Genomic DNA, 17,799 nt, shown 5'->3' with positions numbered 1-17,799 from the left:
AAGAAAGAGACAGAGAGAAAACCCTGTATTTTACATATGACTTTTTTCTCCCCTTTTAATTAAACAAATCTTCTTTACATTACCATAGCAACAGCCGTGGACTCTTCCCTCCCCCAGATGTGTTTTGAGCAGATCTGAGACTCCCAAAGCTGAAATCAAGAAAGGTCAAGGTGTTTCTACCCCACCTTCAGAGGCAGCAGCAAGCGGGTCAGGCTGCACAGCTGTTCATCCATTCTCTCCTTAATGCCACCCAGAGAGAACCATTTCATAATCCCCTTCCGGAATAAGCCTCCCGTCTAATCCACATTATGCTGTATTATCAACGTACATATCCCCTCAATAGACTTTACGCTCCTCTGGGCAGAAGCTGGGCTCAGGCTCATGTCTAGCTCAGAGCCCAGCACACAGCAAAAGCAGAATATGCATGTGAAGAGTGGATAAAATTAACAAGAGGATCTGGCCACAGATAGCTCATGACGTGGCTGCTGCAATTCTCAGTGAGCCCCTTTCCCCCTTTGAAAAGAACTTACGGAAGGATTTTAAAATGAATTTGTCTAATTTCTCTAAAATAAGAAAGATTCTTCTAGTCTAGCCCCACTACTGCAGCTTAAACCACAGGCACAATTCTTTTCAAGTATTATCTTTTGTCTGGCTAATGTATTTGCTTCTTTTCATAGATACCCTACTTTTTACTGGACATTCATCTAACCACTTAGACATGATTAGCAAGCTAAGGGTCTTATTAAAAACAGTTAATTTTCCCTTCTTAAAAAAATTGAGACATTTGAGTCCCCGAATATGCTCATTTATCACCAACCCCCAACAAGGCATCCAGGAGTTCTCTGTGTAGGACATGAATAATTTTTATAAAAATGCAGTTGCTGACTGTGTCATACATCCATGCAGTTTTATAAAACAAAGCAAATGATTACCATCAATTACAATAACCTCACTAGACAAGACTGCAATTAATCTACAGCTCTTCAGATAACGACTGTTGCACTGTGCCAAGGAAAATGCCTGGCATTAATTGACTTATCACGATCAGCAATGATAGATGGGGCAGATGGCAATGTGATTATTCACTGTCAACAAAATAAACACACGCTTTGTTGCCACAAGTGTCTACTTGGGTCCTCTCAAAGGACAGCCAAAAATAGAGACCAAAGGTGGCTTTGAAGGTAGGAAATCATGGGAATGTATAGAATTTCAGCATCAGAAGGTACACTAAAGCTAACAGTCCCTCCTGACACCCCACCCATTTGGATGTGAGTCATTTTTATGAAGTCACCAAATTCTGTTCAATGCTTAATAATTCCAGTGATGAGAATTCACTATTTTCAGAGGCAAACTCATTTCATCAATGGATATCTCTCATTGTTAGAACATATATTTAGCTGAATTCTGTCTTTCTGTAGCTTCCACCCACTGGTCCTCTATCCCTTCCCTCGTGCTACATAGAAGATGCCAAATGCTTCTTGCCCACTAGAGCCCTTTAAATAGTATCTCAGGGGCCAACTGCCTGTCCAATTAATTTCTGTACAACATTAGATTAGAGCTTCCAAAATTGTGGTCCCTTGCACCTAAACTCATACCAGCTTGTCTATAGACTACTCATATTGAGGGGCTTGGAAAGAAATGAGATACAACTGATGTAGTCTACCCAGGGCAAGGTATAATTGTATTTATGTTGAGACTAATGCTCAAGGCTGCCTTGGAGTTGTGTGTATGTGTGTGTATCCTGCTTGGAAAGCTGTTCTCCAAGTCTCATCAGTCTAGATAGCACCCCAGCCTTGCCATATCGAGGGGACAATTACCAATGGGTGCTCCCCCTCCCCATTTTTTGTGCTGTGTGGTTTTGTTGATTAAGTCCTCTTTGTTCAGAAAACTGGGATACTTCAGTCAGAGTTTGGCCTGAAGTTGCATAGTGGTTGCTAAACAAAATCTCTTGGGGAAACTTTTACAAATGCACATACCTGGACCCCACTCCCTGAGACTCTGGTTCAGTGGGTTTGGAGAAGGACTTAGGTATAAATGTTTTGACAGTGTTCCCAAGCTAATTCTGATTTGCCACGCTGTTTAAATGCTTTCCTCACTGAATGCTTTCTTCATTAAGAACACTTTAATAATGTACTACTGGGGAGTGCTTCACAAACCTAATCATCAGACTCTCCTAAGCAACTTTTAAAATGCATTCTTTGGAGCACCTGATACCTGTGGTCTGGGGGAGGTCTAGGAAAATTAATACACTAGGAGATCAAATTATTATGTTTCCCATAAGGATTCTGGAAAAACTCACTTACTCCAAAGTTGTAGTTCATGTTCAAGTTAAAAAGCACCCTTATTATATATTGAAGAAGCAAGGACACTACAGAATTCTACAATGCAAAGATTTTCACCTGGTAACCATCTATATTTTTTCACTCATTCATTTAACAAATATTTCTACTCTGGGGCAGTGTTATGATAAGCACTAGAATATGATAGTCCATTGGGTGGGAGGCAAAGAAATAACAGCAAACAAATAAATAAGCAAGTAAGTCCACAAATAAAATAATTACAAATCTTAACCTATATTGTTAAAAGGAAGATTTTATCTAATTTTGAATATTCTCTAATTCAGACTGGTAGTACCCAGTTACTCTTGAATTGTGAGTTTCTTGCCTTGCATTCATCGTATTTCTTGATATACTGTAGTTCAGAATATGCAACTCTTGGAAGCTTTCCATTACCGTGTCTTTGGCAGACATCCCTAATCAATCCTAGCATTTTTCCCCATGGATCCAGGAGGGAGACTCACAGGACTGCTCAACCCTACTGTCTATGCAGACACTACTAATAGATCACAGATCAAATGGAAGATGAAATCTACATGCAGCTTCCCCAGTACGCACTGCCCTGATATGCTCAGGACCTTTGCTCATGCTATTTCTCATTTCCTGCTTTATCTTCATTGTCTATCAACCACTGAGTACTTCCAGTGTTGCTTACATTGGAATCCCACTTAATTTTTAAAATAACCTTGTGAGGTATCTAAACTGTAACATCCCAAGATCACATAGTATATATCAAAGCAGGAGCTACAAACTCAAGTCCTTTGACCCCAAAGCTGATGCCCTAAAATTGTTCTTCATTGCTTCTCTTCACAGCCCAGTTCAAAGGCCACCTGCTCTGTGAAGCTTCTCTTGACCCCTTCAAGCAAAATTTTTCACATTTTCCTTTGAGTTTGTCAAGACCTTTGTACATGGCCATTACAGCATGACATTATACTTTAATGATTTGAATATAGCACTCTTTGAACTCCTCTGTGGTAGCAGTTCTTTTTTTTCTTTTTTTCAAATCCCTGTATCCCTAATAACTAGCTGGATGCCTAGGCAGGCTCTTAGTGATGCATTTTGAACACACATTAAAATCTGGCCACTGGACTCATGAAGGTTGTGGCTCTATTTCTCAGTGTATGTGGCCTTAACATATTAAAAACAAGGCCAGGTTCAAACGTGATCTTGATTTAAAAAAATAAAAAGACCGTATGCAGTACACACTTCGGTAATTTCAAAGCCTTCCTGGCATCAATTATTCAGGACTCATAAGCAGAAACCTGGTTACAGAGTATTTAGCACATAAGGACCCTGATCCCTAGTTGATAAACACCCTCAAGTGAAATGGAGGTAGAACAGGTCAAATGAACCACGCCCTGCTTGTCAAGTGTCACACCACAGATGACGACTGTTTAAACTGTAGCTCTCATCCTATAATTGAAATTGTAGTTGGGCTCACTGCTGTGGCCTGAGTTCCATCTGGGTTGATGGTGGCACAGAGTGACACTCACCATTAATGGTGGTACACGATGACATTTCCATTCGGTGGAAACTCAGGCAAACTATTTGGCTGCCTGACATTTACTTCACAGTATGTTATATTTTTGTGCAAATAAGACGCATTCTACTAGAAGGAAAATTATGGAAACTATGCTATCACATCTGGCCCATGAGAGGCTGATCACCCAGACAGCTATAAGTAAAGTAAAGGGGAGGGTTTGAGGTTGGAATAATGCTCACAGGGCATGAGTCCCAAGAGACCTGCACCAACCTCTCAGAAGGAAATAGCCAGTTTCATTGTAGCCTTTCCTGGTCAATACTGGAAGCTTATTGTCAACTTCCAAGTCAAGCTATAAAAGACACATGGAGAAAGCAGGCATGGACCTTCCCATTTCACAGATTCAAGAAAATCTTTCCATCTTTGGATATAAACAGGCACCAAATCGTATAAGTTGACACTTCACCTTAGTATTTTGACAAAGCCACATACCTCCCCAGAGAAGGCCTGTCCATTGAGGAGGTGCTCCGACCCTTGGCTGTCCTCACTTCCAAAGTGTAGCCGGATCTCCTCCAGCCGGTGGCTGTATGTCATGGGCCCTCCTGATATGTTGACCAAGTGCTCCTTGTCCAGGCGGAGGGATACGTGTCTTCCAGTGTTGTACATGGTCCCACTGACCTGCAAGGCAATCGCAGCAAGTCAAGCAAGGCTCTCCTTCCATTCCATCCCAAACCCAGCACGGTGCACACGATGCCTTCTGCTTCCTTGAGATGGGAAGATACTAGGCTAAGTCCACACGTGGAGTCAGGAGTCGCAGCCTCCCCAGAGGGCATTACTGCCCTGTCTGGCTTCTGTGGTACTTTCTGTGAGGTATAAACCACATTATCATTTAGCAATTTGAGGTAGGACCTCAAAGGAGACTTTTCACCAACTGCGACTAATATTTTGTACATTGCACCTTACACAAAGTTAACTTGTCCCTCTTATCATAAGTATCTGAAATGCAGACATACTGCATACCTGAGTTCAACATCTCAGGTGTGAGAAACAAGAGAAAGCAGTTAGCAGGGGTGAGATGCTGAGAAGGCCAAATGTGACAAGGAAGCCAAAGCAGGTGACTAGGAACAGACCCTCGAGGGAGACTGAAGGCCCATGTCTGGAGTCTCAAGTGTCCAGTCTGGTGTGTCTTGGTTAGACCCTTCCCCTGGCCCTATAACCAGACATGGCGAAGAATGAGAACTCTGAGCCTTCTTTACAGCTTGTGGCCTCAGGGCTAAAATAAGGAGATTTGGGCAAGCTCCAGCTTCGTGGATTCCCAGGCTTACTGCTCGTTCCTGATTCCATCTTGCTTCAGCCTCTCCAAACTGCTAATCTTACTGCTAGGCACTCCTCTTTCTTATTTCTTTTCTTTTTGGACTTAATGTTCAGCTTCATTTTCCTGATTATGATTTTATACTTCACAACAATTGATCTAGAGCCCTTGTTTCCACCTGGGACTCTACTTCCTTATTCTCCTGGGTTGACTTAGTTCTGGGAGTAGGAGCCGGAGCTGAAGGGAAATTTTGAATGAAGCTGGATGGAAAGCTTCTGAGTTACTGGACAATGAGCTGGTTGGGTTTTCTTCCTGCTTATTCTGCCTCCTTTGTGTCCAGACTTTTGCCCTAGAGATTCCTTAAGAGCTTCATGTGACTTCTGATACCTTCATGAGACCTGGTTTTCATGCATTTCCCCCATAGGACTGGCCTTTACCAGACCCTCCACCTTTCTGACACTGATGTTGAGAGTGATCAGTTTGGTTCTTGGATTTCTCACCACAGCAGAGATAGTCATGCTCACTAAATATTCTAGTGACTCATTTTTTTCTGCCACCTTACTGTAGGGCAGAGACCATGTGCCTGGTGGTGGCACTGGGCTATGAGAAGTCATGACAAGTGTCACTTTAAGGCAGAAACAATAAGTTCTGCAGGCTCTCTCCTCTTCTGCTACATTAACCAAGGGCACTATCTGTAAAGGTAAATGTGATGCAGCTACTCAACAGAGGCTGTGTCATCTCGGGTCCCTAAAGATTATGTGCGGTTTACAAAAGTGGCCAGAATTCTTCGCCTCCCTATAACTGCACTCCTAGGAATGTGACTTCACAGCTTTTCTCATCCACGTGATTGTCTATTTCTCCACCCCTCGAGGTTGGGATGGCCTCGTCACTTTGGCCAATAGCATGTAGTGGATGCAACATGGTAGTCCTAAGAGTAGACCTGCAGGTTTGACATCATGCTTCCTTATTCCTTCTTGGAATATTGAGACTATCATGCAAACAAGCCTCTGCTGGCCTGCTGGAAGACAAGAACACAGGGAGGACAGTCATCCCAGGACAGGACATCCTACACTGGCCACTCCATGGCTGATCCACCAACTGACTGTTCCAGCCAGGATCTGCTTAGCCTCGTCCAGACCAGAAGAACTTCCCGTTGACTCATAGACTTGGAGCTAAACAATTAAGTCCCTCTGTTTTGGGGTGGTTTGTTATGTGGCAAGAGTGAACTGACACATACTAAGTCTATCATCTTCTTTGTCCTGTGAGTCTAAAACTACCAACAGGAACGCTGGGCAGAAGCTCTGAAGAGTGTCTGCTGAATGCTTGAACTGCAAGGTCATATGGGGCCCAGACCATCTCTGCCTGTTAAGCATCAGAAAGTCAGATCGACAGACAGTAGAATGAGGCAGATGTGCCAACAGTGACAGAGGAAACCACACACTGAGAGAGAGACAAAGCGAGAGAGAGACACAGAACTGATAACATTTGAGCTCCAGATAACTTTGCATCTTCTCATTCTGGTTCTTTCCAGAGGCCTGAGACATACTTCGTTAAATACTTTGTATCTTACCAATAAATTTCTTTTTTCCCCTCATGTTACGTATTTCTTGCAACCAAATGGTCCCTGTCAAAGAATCCACTCCTGTTCTCCAGCCTCAAATAAATGTATGTGTATAATTGTTAACATAATATAGTGGCATTATATATCATTCAAAAGATACAGAATAGCTCAATTCCATAATTAACCAGTAAACACCACTAATATTTTGGGATATATAGTTTTCACACTCTTAACTATATATACAACCATATTTTTATATATATGTGTGTGCAAATATGTAACAAATGTTTTTCATACACATACAGATGCCTGTATATGACTTTGTATGTTATTTTCACAAACATATGAATATTTCTATGTCATTAACTATTCTTCCACAATATCATTTTGAAATGGCTGCATAATATTCCATTGTAAAAATATATAGCTCATTGTTCAATCTTTATATGCTTTTCACTTTTTCACTATTGTTAAAAAAAACTGCAATAAACATCCTTATGGATAAATCTTTTTACTAACCCAGGGATATTTCATTAGGCAAATTTTGAGTCAAATAATGTACACATTATGACAGCATTTACCACGTGTTGCCACACCCATGTGCTATGGGGAGTGGATCTCACAGGGGATCCCGGTAATTCTTTTCAAATGACAGTAAGCACAGGGCCAGGGATTCAATCCAGTAACATCTGCGGGCATCTATGACCCCCATGACGGCCCACAAGGAGTTGCTCTGAATTCTTACAGTATGTATCCCCTGTACTATTGGACAAGCATCTTGCGCTTCCCGACACTTTTAGAAATCCTTTCATCTGTGTTTGACTGATGTCACCAAGAAAATTGTTGCTCAGTGAAGTAAGGCAGGGACCGTGTCATATACTTGTCTGCATTTTCCCAGTACTGGGACAACACCCTGGCACACAGCAGGAGGAAGAATCCAGGGCACTGGATTCAAAAGATTCCCAGTCTGCCTTCTGTTAGCGGTGGGACCTTGAGGAGTTTACTTAATTTCTTGAAGCATCAGTTTCCTTAACTACAAATAGAGATAACAAAACTTCCCCCATGAAAATGAGGAAAAAAAACTATATGGCATATTGAAAATAAATAGCAACATGACAGAAGTAAATCTCTTATCAGTAATTACTTTAAATGCAAATGGATTCTACTTATACGCGGTATCTAAAGTAGTCAAAATCATGGAGCCACAGAGTAGAATGGTGAATGCCGGGGACTGGGGAGGGAGGAATGGAAAGTTAGTGTTTATCGAGTATAAAGTTTCAGTTTTGCAAGATGAAAAGAGTTCTGGAGATGGATGATGGCGACGGTTGTACAACAATTTAATGTACTTAATACCACAGAGCTGTATATTTAAAAATGGTTAAGATGGTAAATTTCATGTTATATGTATTTCACCACAAAAAAAAAAAAAAAACCTGGAAAAAAAATTCCCTCATGAGGTTGTTGTGAGAATTAACTCAATAACATATGTGATGGTCTAACATTTTCATTCTCTTCCTTCCTTTACTTTTGGCTATTAGTGCATGGATGCCTAGGTGGTGTTGAAGGATTCTCGTTGATCTTCCTTCCCCACTTCCCAGAGCCTGGTGGAGTGTAATGTTGCCTGCTAGACAGCACAATGAAGAACTTGAGCTGACTTCTGCATTGTGATGATTCACTGGCCTCTCATTTCGGATTTTAAAGCACCAGACATGAGGAGCATCCAAGATTGTTTTGAAGGACGTGAAGCAAACCCCAAACTAGGAAAAGCAGGAATGAAACACTGTGCTTTCCAGTTCTTCCCCTCTGCTTCCAGACCCCTTCTGCATACATGGCTCCATCTTCATTCCTTCATTCCTTCATTTAATCAGTCAGTTACTCAGAAAATATTCAATACACCTGACTGTGTGCTAGGAGCTGGGGATGGTATGATGAGCCAAACCAGGCCCCCTCCCTGCCCTTATGGAGTTCACACTCCATTATGGAGAGACTTGAGTAGGGGCACGAAGTTATGGGGAATCCATATCTTCTACCATTTTCCTACGTGTTCTTATAATTAGATGTAACACCCCCTTATCCCCACCCTTCTTCTTCTAGACACCAAAATAACATTAATTTGTATTAATCAAAAAAAAAGCTGTGTCGCCAGGGTATGGTTTGTTGCACTTTAATTTAAAAATAAAGGCTTGACAATATTATGTATGATATCTAACGGTACATCTGCACTACAGTAATTAACATTAAAGCAGTGTCATTTTATCTGTAATGCTAATTACTGTGTTTCCAATGAACTGCTTTGGTGCACAGCATGTTGGTAAAAGTTGTATTATGCAGACCAGGAAACAGAGCTGAATGGAGAAGTTGAAGCTGCAGGGGACATCCAGGTTGTCCCTGGGTCCCCATAGTTCTCCTTTTTTTGTTTTATCTTAATGCACTATGAAATGAGGCTAGAGATGTGTGTGATGCTCATTTGACCCACGAGGGAAGTAAGGGGGGTGCTGGTGATAGTTTAGTAACTTATCCAGAATCACATGGCAGCAGGTGGCAAACCCAGGTTTTCTGATCCCAAGAGACTAAAGATCTTGATGTGAACAAATGCAAGTGTCTTTGCTCATTTCAGATGAAACATAGGCTGGGGATTTTAATTTCTTCTTCAGTCTGTAGTTGCAGGTCTTAGGCAGCTCCAGAGGCAGTAGGATTCTTTTTCATGAAAATAGAAGATTGGAATTGAACGTTAGGCTGCTGAAATTCATCGCAGGAGGAGGCCTGGAGAAACCTGAAGGTCAAGAAAGTCCCTCAGTTTCCTCACCTGCAGACATTTATACTGGTTTGAGACAGGTTGGAACTACATGTACTGAGGGAAGCAGGTAATGGGTGCCACATAGATGTGCATGTTAAGGTTGCATGTCAATCAACATTTTCTTGATAATTTGAGATTGTCTAAAAGCAGTATGTTCTTTTGCAGAGCAAAACAATTACCCCAAGTGTATTCATTTTATAAAATGGATGTCCTTGCATAGCAAACACAGAGCATTGCAGTGGTCTAAGAGGCACCAGGGCCTCTTACAAATGGGCTCATTTTCTCTTTCATTCTGGTGATGCCACTGTATTAGAGGGAAATAAATTTGGTCAGTGCATTTTTAAGGTAAGGAGAATTTTCATTCTTTGAAGGTCAGCAATGATCCTGTTCACCACAGATGGCATCTTGGTTTGAATCTTTACTTGGTGTCAGGGGGATACTAAGTCCTGAACCTGAACTTCCTCTGTTAGTCCTCATAATTTCTCCCTCACCAAACCCAGCACCAAACATGCTGTGGTTCTTAGAGCCCTACCATTTGCTGCTTCTCTGTTGGGAATACATTAGGCTAAACCCACATGTGGAGTGAAGGCTGCTCACAGGGCATACCTGCCTTACCTGGTTTCTTTGCCTAGAGGCAAACGGCCCCCAGCGGGGAGCCAAGACTTGACCTCAGCTATCTCTGGCCTGTGCTTTTAATCACAGGAAATTATTAGATCGCACAGCTGATTACCTAACAATACGATATTACAGCATTTTCTTCAAAACTCAGGTTGATGGTATAGGAGCCTCACACTGGATCGGAGTCCAGGATGTTTGGAATTACCATACAGTCAGGGTTCTCTAGAGAAAGAGAACTAATAGGATGCGTGTATTTATATATGTATATATACACATATAAAGAGATTTATTCTAAAGGATTGGCTCATGTGATTGCAGAGGCTGGCAAGTTCAAATGTGCAGGGCAGGCCTGCAGGCTGGAGACCTGGAGGAGAGTTTGAAGGTTTTCTGCTGCAGAATTTCCTTCTGTTCACGGGACATCAGTTTTTTGTTCTCTTCAGGTCTTCAGCTGATTGGAGGAGGCCCATCCACATTATGCAGGCCAATCCGCTTTACTCAAAATCCACTGATTTAAATGCTGACCTCATCCAAAAACACTCTCACAGAAATATCCAGAATAATGTTTGACCAAATATTTGGGCACCACGGCCCAGCCAAGTTAACAGATAAAATTAACCACCACACTTACTTTCAAATCCCATTTGTTTGTTTATTACATCTGTTCAAATAGCTCTTATCCAAATAGTTGTGCTCATATCACATATAACAGGGTAATATATGTGATATAAACATGTGTATATACCAGTATATGTATACATATATATACAATATGTACATACACATGTATCTATTATATATAATATACACATACATATAATCTATATTTTATATTTCCTATATAATTTAAAAAGTCAGCTATGTAAAAACTGTTCTCTATGCCTCAGTCATATGGAAGGAGAGCTGGTTTGAAATAATGCACATTTGAATGATACAATGATTGTAAAGAAACAACTTAACTTGTCAAAAGCCATGTGCATGACAAGGCAGGTTTATTTTTGAGTATAGATGGGTCCTCAGAGGCTGTTTTGGTATAAAATCCTTTTTTGTTTTGGGTCTTAGATGTTGTATAACTTCCTATTTCCAGACGGGAAAACAGAGGAGGAGGCATGCTTTCTTGAAAAGACCCAGTTCACAAAACACCTATACCAAAGATCTTTTGGCTTAATGGAGATGGCACTGGTAGGATTGATGTCTATTGCAGAAAGCTAAGCTAGAGTAAACCTTACCTTCAGAAATTCCAAAAGATTCAGTAAGTAGTTACTTGTTTGAAGTAACCCAGAGATTATGTGAGGTTTCCATTATATTCTCTCTCAAGACAGTCTGACCCAAATCTTCCCTAATAAACTGAAAAATAATTCCCTACAGCTCAAATGGAAATGTAGCACTACAAATGGAGTAGCTGAGAGGAAACAATTTCAATTGCTTAGAAGGGAGAGATGGCCATCTGATTTGTACAGAAGCTACTTGCATTCTCGACATAGTGGTTAGGAAAGGGAGGGGGAGGACATCCACAAATTTGGAGGGTTGCCTGCGTGTCAGATGTTGTGCCACTTTTTAGATTAGGAAACCAGCTAAAGATAGGCTAAGAATTCTACTCAAAGATTCAGGGGCTACGAGCAAGGAGACTTTATGATCCCAAGCTCATGGTCCTCCCCGGGTTTCACAGAGCAACTTCAAAGCCACCGTTAAAGAGGCTGCACTCCATGTCTCAGCCACCCTCTAGATTTCAGAAACTGAAAAACGGTCTTATTTATTTATTTTTCTACATGGTGCTGGCACTCAGGCCCTGTTCACTGGTAACATGGGAGTGCTGGCGTTCTTGCCTTTAGGATACAGTCTTATTCAGCAGATTGTCTTTTGCTGTAACTGTAAAAACACATTACTATAAATGCATGGGTGGATGACATCCCACAGCATCCACAACAGCGACATGACTATGGTGTATTCTGTGTCATGTACTTGGTACCTTTACATCGTCTCATTTAATCCTTACACTGCCCAGGCAATGAAAGCACTATTATCTATATTATATTTATGGAGAAATGGAGGCTTAAAGGGATTAAATGATTTCACCTAAAACTCCCCAGTTAGAAATTGGCAGAGCCAGAATTCCAGCCCAGGACTGTTTGACTCCAAATTCTGTAGCTCTTGAAAGAGAAGAAGTCAGAAGTTGATAGGAAGAGTGTTGGGGAAACCATGTAGTTTATAAAAAGCTTCTGGGGTTAGGGATCAACCCTTGATTAAACAATGGCGTCTGTATGGATGTGCCAGATTGGGTTTAATTTGGCCAAACCTGGTCTGGACACTACTGTGGGTTTCTAAACCCAGGGAAGCTGGGGCAATTATCGTCCCTGCTTGCTGGGAGTTGAGAAATGGGTCAGATCTGTCTCTCGTAGCATTTGCTGAGCAACTGGGTGGCTGAGCCCACACTGTTGAAAGGCCACTCAGTGCAAGGAGGTGTTAGTGAAGAAAGTTCCCCAGTCACATCATAAATTAGGTGTCCTTTCTTTGCCACTGAGGTTTCCTATTATATTTCTCTGACCACTCTGCTGAGCTTTGGAATAGGTTTTCTTTGCAATGTAATTAGTGAGCCTAAGAGATTTGAAAATATTGCTTAGTCTGGTTTCCTGCAAAGTAGCTCGAGGTACCAAAGGGCTGATTTGTAAAGAATGAATGTAAGAAACCGGTGTGCTACTTGCTCACATGTGTACTCTGGAGGCATCATTGCAAGAAAAAACAACGTGGCTCAAAAGACTGGAGTCGAATCATTGGCTTCACTGAAGCATAGCATGTATGTGGATTGGCAAACTTGGGGTCGTGTGGATTCTAGAGCTAAAAGACTTCAGAGATAATCAAGCCCAACCTATTATTCAATACACGAGGAAAGTGAGAACAGAGGTTGAGTGAATTGTTCAAGATTGTGCAAGTAAGTGGCAGACCCAAGAATAGAAATCGGCCCATTGACTGTTCCTTGCACACCTTCCCTTCCTCTTATCCATTTGTTCTTCCTTTAGATTATTTTATGCCAAGAGTACATAAGCATACTGACCCAGAGTTAGAAATATTGGAATACTAAGTATGTGTATACATGAATACTATAACCTATAGAAAAATAGAAAAAATTCAGCATGGCATCTGGATCTGCCACTTACGTGATGCCATGCATCTGGGGAGTGAGCTCTTCTCAGTGTTTGTCCAGATGTTTTATGCTATGTAGCTTTCACAGCAATGATTTGAAATGGAAAAGATTAGATGTTTAGATGAAAGAATGGAGGTAAAGGGTGTGGAGCTTTAGGAGGCAGCTTTTTATTTTTGTTGTTTTTTCGACACAGCTTTGAAAGAAAGCAGAAGAAAAATATTTGGAGCTTGTCGGTTGGGGCTGTCAGGAAGGAAGTGGCTGAGATGTGGACCTAGAAGAAAGTAGAACCAGACTGGAGTGATCTGCTTTGAGTTGTCATTGATGGAGTTGGGTGGGAGAGAGTTGATGTGCTTCCAAGATCTAACCCACTGCTCTTAACCCTGTAGGAAGGATAGAGGATTCTGATTCTTCCTTAGCAATGCTACATTTACTCCAATATTTCTCTTTCCCATCTGAGTCAGTCTGCTTTTTCTCTGTGAAAAGACTAGGATTTTGGAATTGACATTGAAAAACCAGATGAAATGATCTCATGTGCTGCTCACTATTATATTAATCCCATTATTATTAAAAAACATCGAATCTTTTAATAGTAGCATTGATTCTTCAAATAATGGATGATTTGTTTGCAAACCCTACAGGGATGCTTGGTAGCACCATTACAGCAAAGCATCCAGTACCATCTTGGCTGGTACTGGTAGTAGTGACAAGAAAAACAGAAATAGGTGTGAAAGATGTTGCCTGGTCCACCCTGGTGTGAGCTAAGTGAAGAGAATGCTCCGTGTCCTCCTCCTTCAAGGAGACCACGGGCTGGTGGCTGGCACCAGGTTGAACATACTCTTGCCACATGTAGTTGTTGGCACTAAAGTTCTTCCCTATACCTCAGCCTGCCCCCAGCCTCTGACCCTAGAGAGTAATATCTAGAATGAGTTTTTCCCTTGTAGTCCTGGTATATGGGTTTCTAGGTGAGACTCACGTACCTCTTATATCCTACTGAGTCACCACTGCCAACCAATGATTTTAATTAGTTTGATATTGTGATTTTAATAATTCAATATTTTAAGTAAAATTTAAATTTGGAAGTCTGTCTTCTGTGTCTGCTTAGATGCATTATGAACATTTAAAATCTCTACATAAAACCTGCAAGAAAGGCGTGATCTCCCCATTTTCCAGATGAAATAACTGGCACACAGAGGTTGCTGTGACTTGCCCAGGGCCGCATCACCAGTGGGTTCAAGAACTAGAGATTGAACACGAGACTGTCTGATTGCAAAGTGGGTCTCCTGCTGCTTCACTGTGCTTCTCCTAACCCTCAACAAGCAGGCCTGGTCTGTATGGCCACAGTTCAGTCTGGGTTTCTGGTTTAGTTTTCCAGTCTCCTTATTACCTGGACCAAAACCTGAGCCAACCAAGTGTGCTGAAAGCCTATAGAGTTCTTGTCAAGTTCCTCATTGCTGGTTGCCTGGATTCAATTTTTTGACTCCCTAGTGAGGGGCCTGGACTCCTGTGACCCTTGGATAGAGCAACCGGAACCAAGATGGTACCAGCTGACTGACCAGCAGTATTGCCTGCAGTGGGAACACCTATTCCTCTGCTCCCTTCATGGGCTGGGAGCCCACCTTGGCCCACGTGTGCTGGCCCAAATCAAGCCTGGGTTGAGAACACTCCTTTGTAGTGTGTGTGTATATATATTTTTAAAATATCTTTTAATATAGCAAACATATTTATTTAGCATATATTTTATATATATGTTTATATTTAATGTATAAAATATAACATTTAATATATATTTCATACATACTACATCATATATTACATATATTTGCATGATATATTTATTTTATATCTAATATTTCAAATATAAATATACTTAAGATATTTAATGTTTATACTATATGGTATATATATTTTATATATTAAAAAGTTTTGTTTAAAGGATAATATAGGCATGACTGGATTTACCTTCTTTGATTCTTGCTGTATCCCCAGCACCTGAACAATGCTTGTTTTTATTTGTTTAACGAAAATGAACAAGATGTTGCTTTGAGCATCATCTGAGTGCCTGGCCCCAGCTCCGCCCCCCAGTCTGACTCCGTAGGTCTCAGGTGGGACTCTGGAATCTGCCGTCTTCCTCTTTTTAAGCTTCCCTTGATGTTCGTTTGAACTGAGTCCGACAGATCTTTGATGCGGGCGGGGGCGGGGTGCGGGAGAACAGTAATATAGAGTAATTTTCTTTATCCTTTCTTCATCCTCCCTTCATGCCTTAAGGAATTGCTTTGATAATTTTAAAGATATAGTACTAAAGCTCTTTCTAAATACCTATAGTGGGCTACACATTTATTCATCTACCGGCCACCATTTTTCCCTAAGCTATGTAAATTCAAGGTTAGCCTGCTTTAATTAACATACTAAAACTCGACTTAGAAAGGTTATTTCTAGTTTAATGTCATTTAATTCAATCCCTGATTCTCAGGGCTTTAGGCAAATAACTCCCGATCTCCAGTTATTTCATCTCCAAAGAGGGAAGTGCCTTTGAAGGGGAGCCCGTGCAACACAGTGGCACGCATCACCTTCTTAACATCCCCTGTGTGGGTGGCGCAGGGCCCACTGGTCCGATGTTAGAATCCTTGATGACAGCTTTTCAAAGAAATTAGAAATTAGCAAATGTTTGGGGGATATTTAGATAGTAAGTCCCTTTGCTGGTTCATCACTTCATTGTACGCAAGTTAATTAGTCAACGTTTATCTCCCCCTGTGTCCCTGCCCCTACGGACTCTGGCTCACCATGAGCTGCCTTAGGACACAGTCAGATGCCCCCAGTAGTCAGCAGGTGACGCAGATAAGTGAGATAAGGCCAGGTGTGTGACAGCACAGAGTGGACGATGCTGTGGGGGCATTGGGGAGCACCATCTCTCTCCTCTGCATGTCTCTGGAACAGAACACTAAGAGACAGCCCCTGCAGGAGGGACTGACAGGGAGGCGCAAGGATCTCACACTCTCCATTTGGTGCCCTTTTGTATTGTTCAAATTTTGAAAGTAAACACAATGATTTTTAAAATAAAGTGAGAGCCTGTAGACAATCACATCAGATTGTACAACCTGGGCAGCACTATATGGTCCTGTCCGATACAGCAGCTGTCCAGTAGCAAGAGAAGGCAAGCGACACCTGCAATTTTAAATCTTCTAGTAGCCATATCAAAAACAAAACAGTGAAATCAACATGGAGAATGTATTTCATTTAACTCAATGTATCCCAAACAGTAACACATAATTGATATAAAAATTATGAATGAGATGTTTTAAATTTTTTTTCATAGTAAGTCTTAGAAATTCAACATGTATTTTACACTCAAAGCACGTACCAATTTCAAACTCAGCCCATTTCAAGGACTCAATAGCCACGTGTAGTTAGTGGCTGCCATATTGATGGTGTGTCCTGGACACTCGTCCTTTCCAATCTGTCCTCCCAAGGGCATGTTAAGGGGTGGCCAGTTGGGCAGCTGCTGGGCATAGCAGACTCCAAGGAGTCTTAAACTCTCTAGGAATAAATTAGGAATGGAGTGCCAATAACTTACAACTCTTTTCTACCCAAATAGACAGATAGCCCTCATTCTCTTGAAGTTTTTTTTTTGTGTGTGTATGTGCATGTGTGATTCGTATTGCAAGTTTTATGTGGCAACCAGGCATGGCAGCAGCTACGTGACAGTCACCTTGGTTGACAGTTAGAATCCACTGATGGTGAAACTCAGTAATGGAAGGCCTGGTGATATTTACTAGGAATACGTAATGCGTCTCATTATCTAAATTATGAACCTCTTAATATTCCTCCTAAGAAGCTTGTTGAATCTGAAAATCATAAAGAAACTGAAAAGATAAATGATATAAAAGTGAGAAACCTTTTGCGTACAGAGGTATTTATTTGTTGGGCGATCACGGAGAAATTCTCAGGCGCTCCAATCCCACTGCTTCTTCCTCCTCCCAAGACTACGCAGCCCCGGTTCCCGTTCTGGAGATCAGTCATTTATTCTGCATTCATCAACGCACTTAGTCTTGTCAGTTACTGATTGTGCATTTGCACGTACTTTGCATTTCTCAGTCCCTCTGCAAGTGTAATGAACGTTTCCTATGCTCCGGAAGCTAGGCTTAGGGTCTTAAGCTGATAAATAAATAACATCCACAACCAAAATCCAAACAGGACTCCACCCCTGATGCACTTGTTATTGGATTCACCACTGTTGCCATTTACTACATAGCCCTTAGCAAGTGAGGTGTGACCGTGGGAAAAGGCACCAATTTCTAGAAACAGCATGCATCTTTTCTAGAAGCAAGCAACCAAGGAAATTACATTTTCTGGCTAGAGGTCACATCTAGATATACTACTACTACTATATCAGTATCACTACCATCTACAGAGCTTTATATGCCTGCCACTGTGCATGCATTAGCAACTGGATCCTTGCCACTACCCCAGGAAGCGGATATTTTTATCATCACCATTTGATGAAGAAACTGAGGCTCAGCGAGGGTAAATGGGTCACAGAGCTGGAAGTGTCTGAGACA

The 17,799-nt window shown here is 41.4% G+C and overlaps 1 protein-coding gene across 1 annotated transcript in view; it reads right to left on the bottom strand.

Moving 5' to 3' along the window:
* CA10 (carbonic anhydrase 10) overlaps positions 1-17,799 on the bottom strand; it is a 470,926-nt gene that overhangs the window by 93,363 nt on the left and 359,764 nt on the right. The window contains exon 4 of the mRNA XM_045569812.1: positions 4,309-4,494. Within this exon, the coding sequence (XP_045425768.1) occupies positions 4,309-4,494 (186 nt within the window). The remainder of the gene's footprint in view (positions 1-4,308; positions 4,495-17,799) is intronic.

The sequence above is a fragment of the Lemur catta genome, chromosome 15 (genome assembly GCF_020740605.2).
Source record: "Lemur catta isolate mLemCat1 chromosome 15, mLemCat1.pri, whole genome shotgun sequence".
In the NCBI taxonomy this organism is placed as follows: domain Eukaryota; kingdom Metazoa; phylum Chordata; class Mammalia; order Primates; family Lemuridae; genus Lemur; species Lemur catta.
Note: the sequence above shows the minus strand (reverse complement) of the source record. Positions and strands in the feature narration are given on the sequence as shown.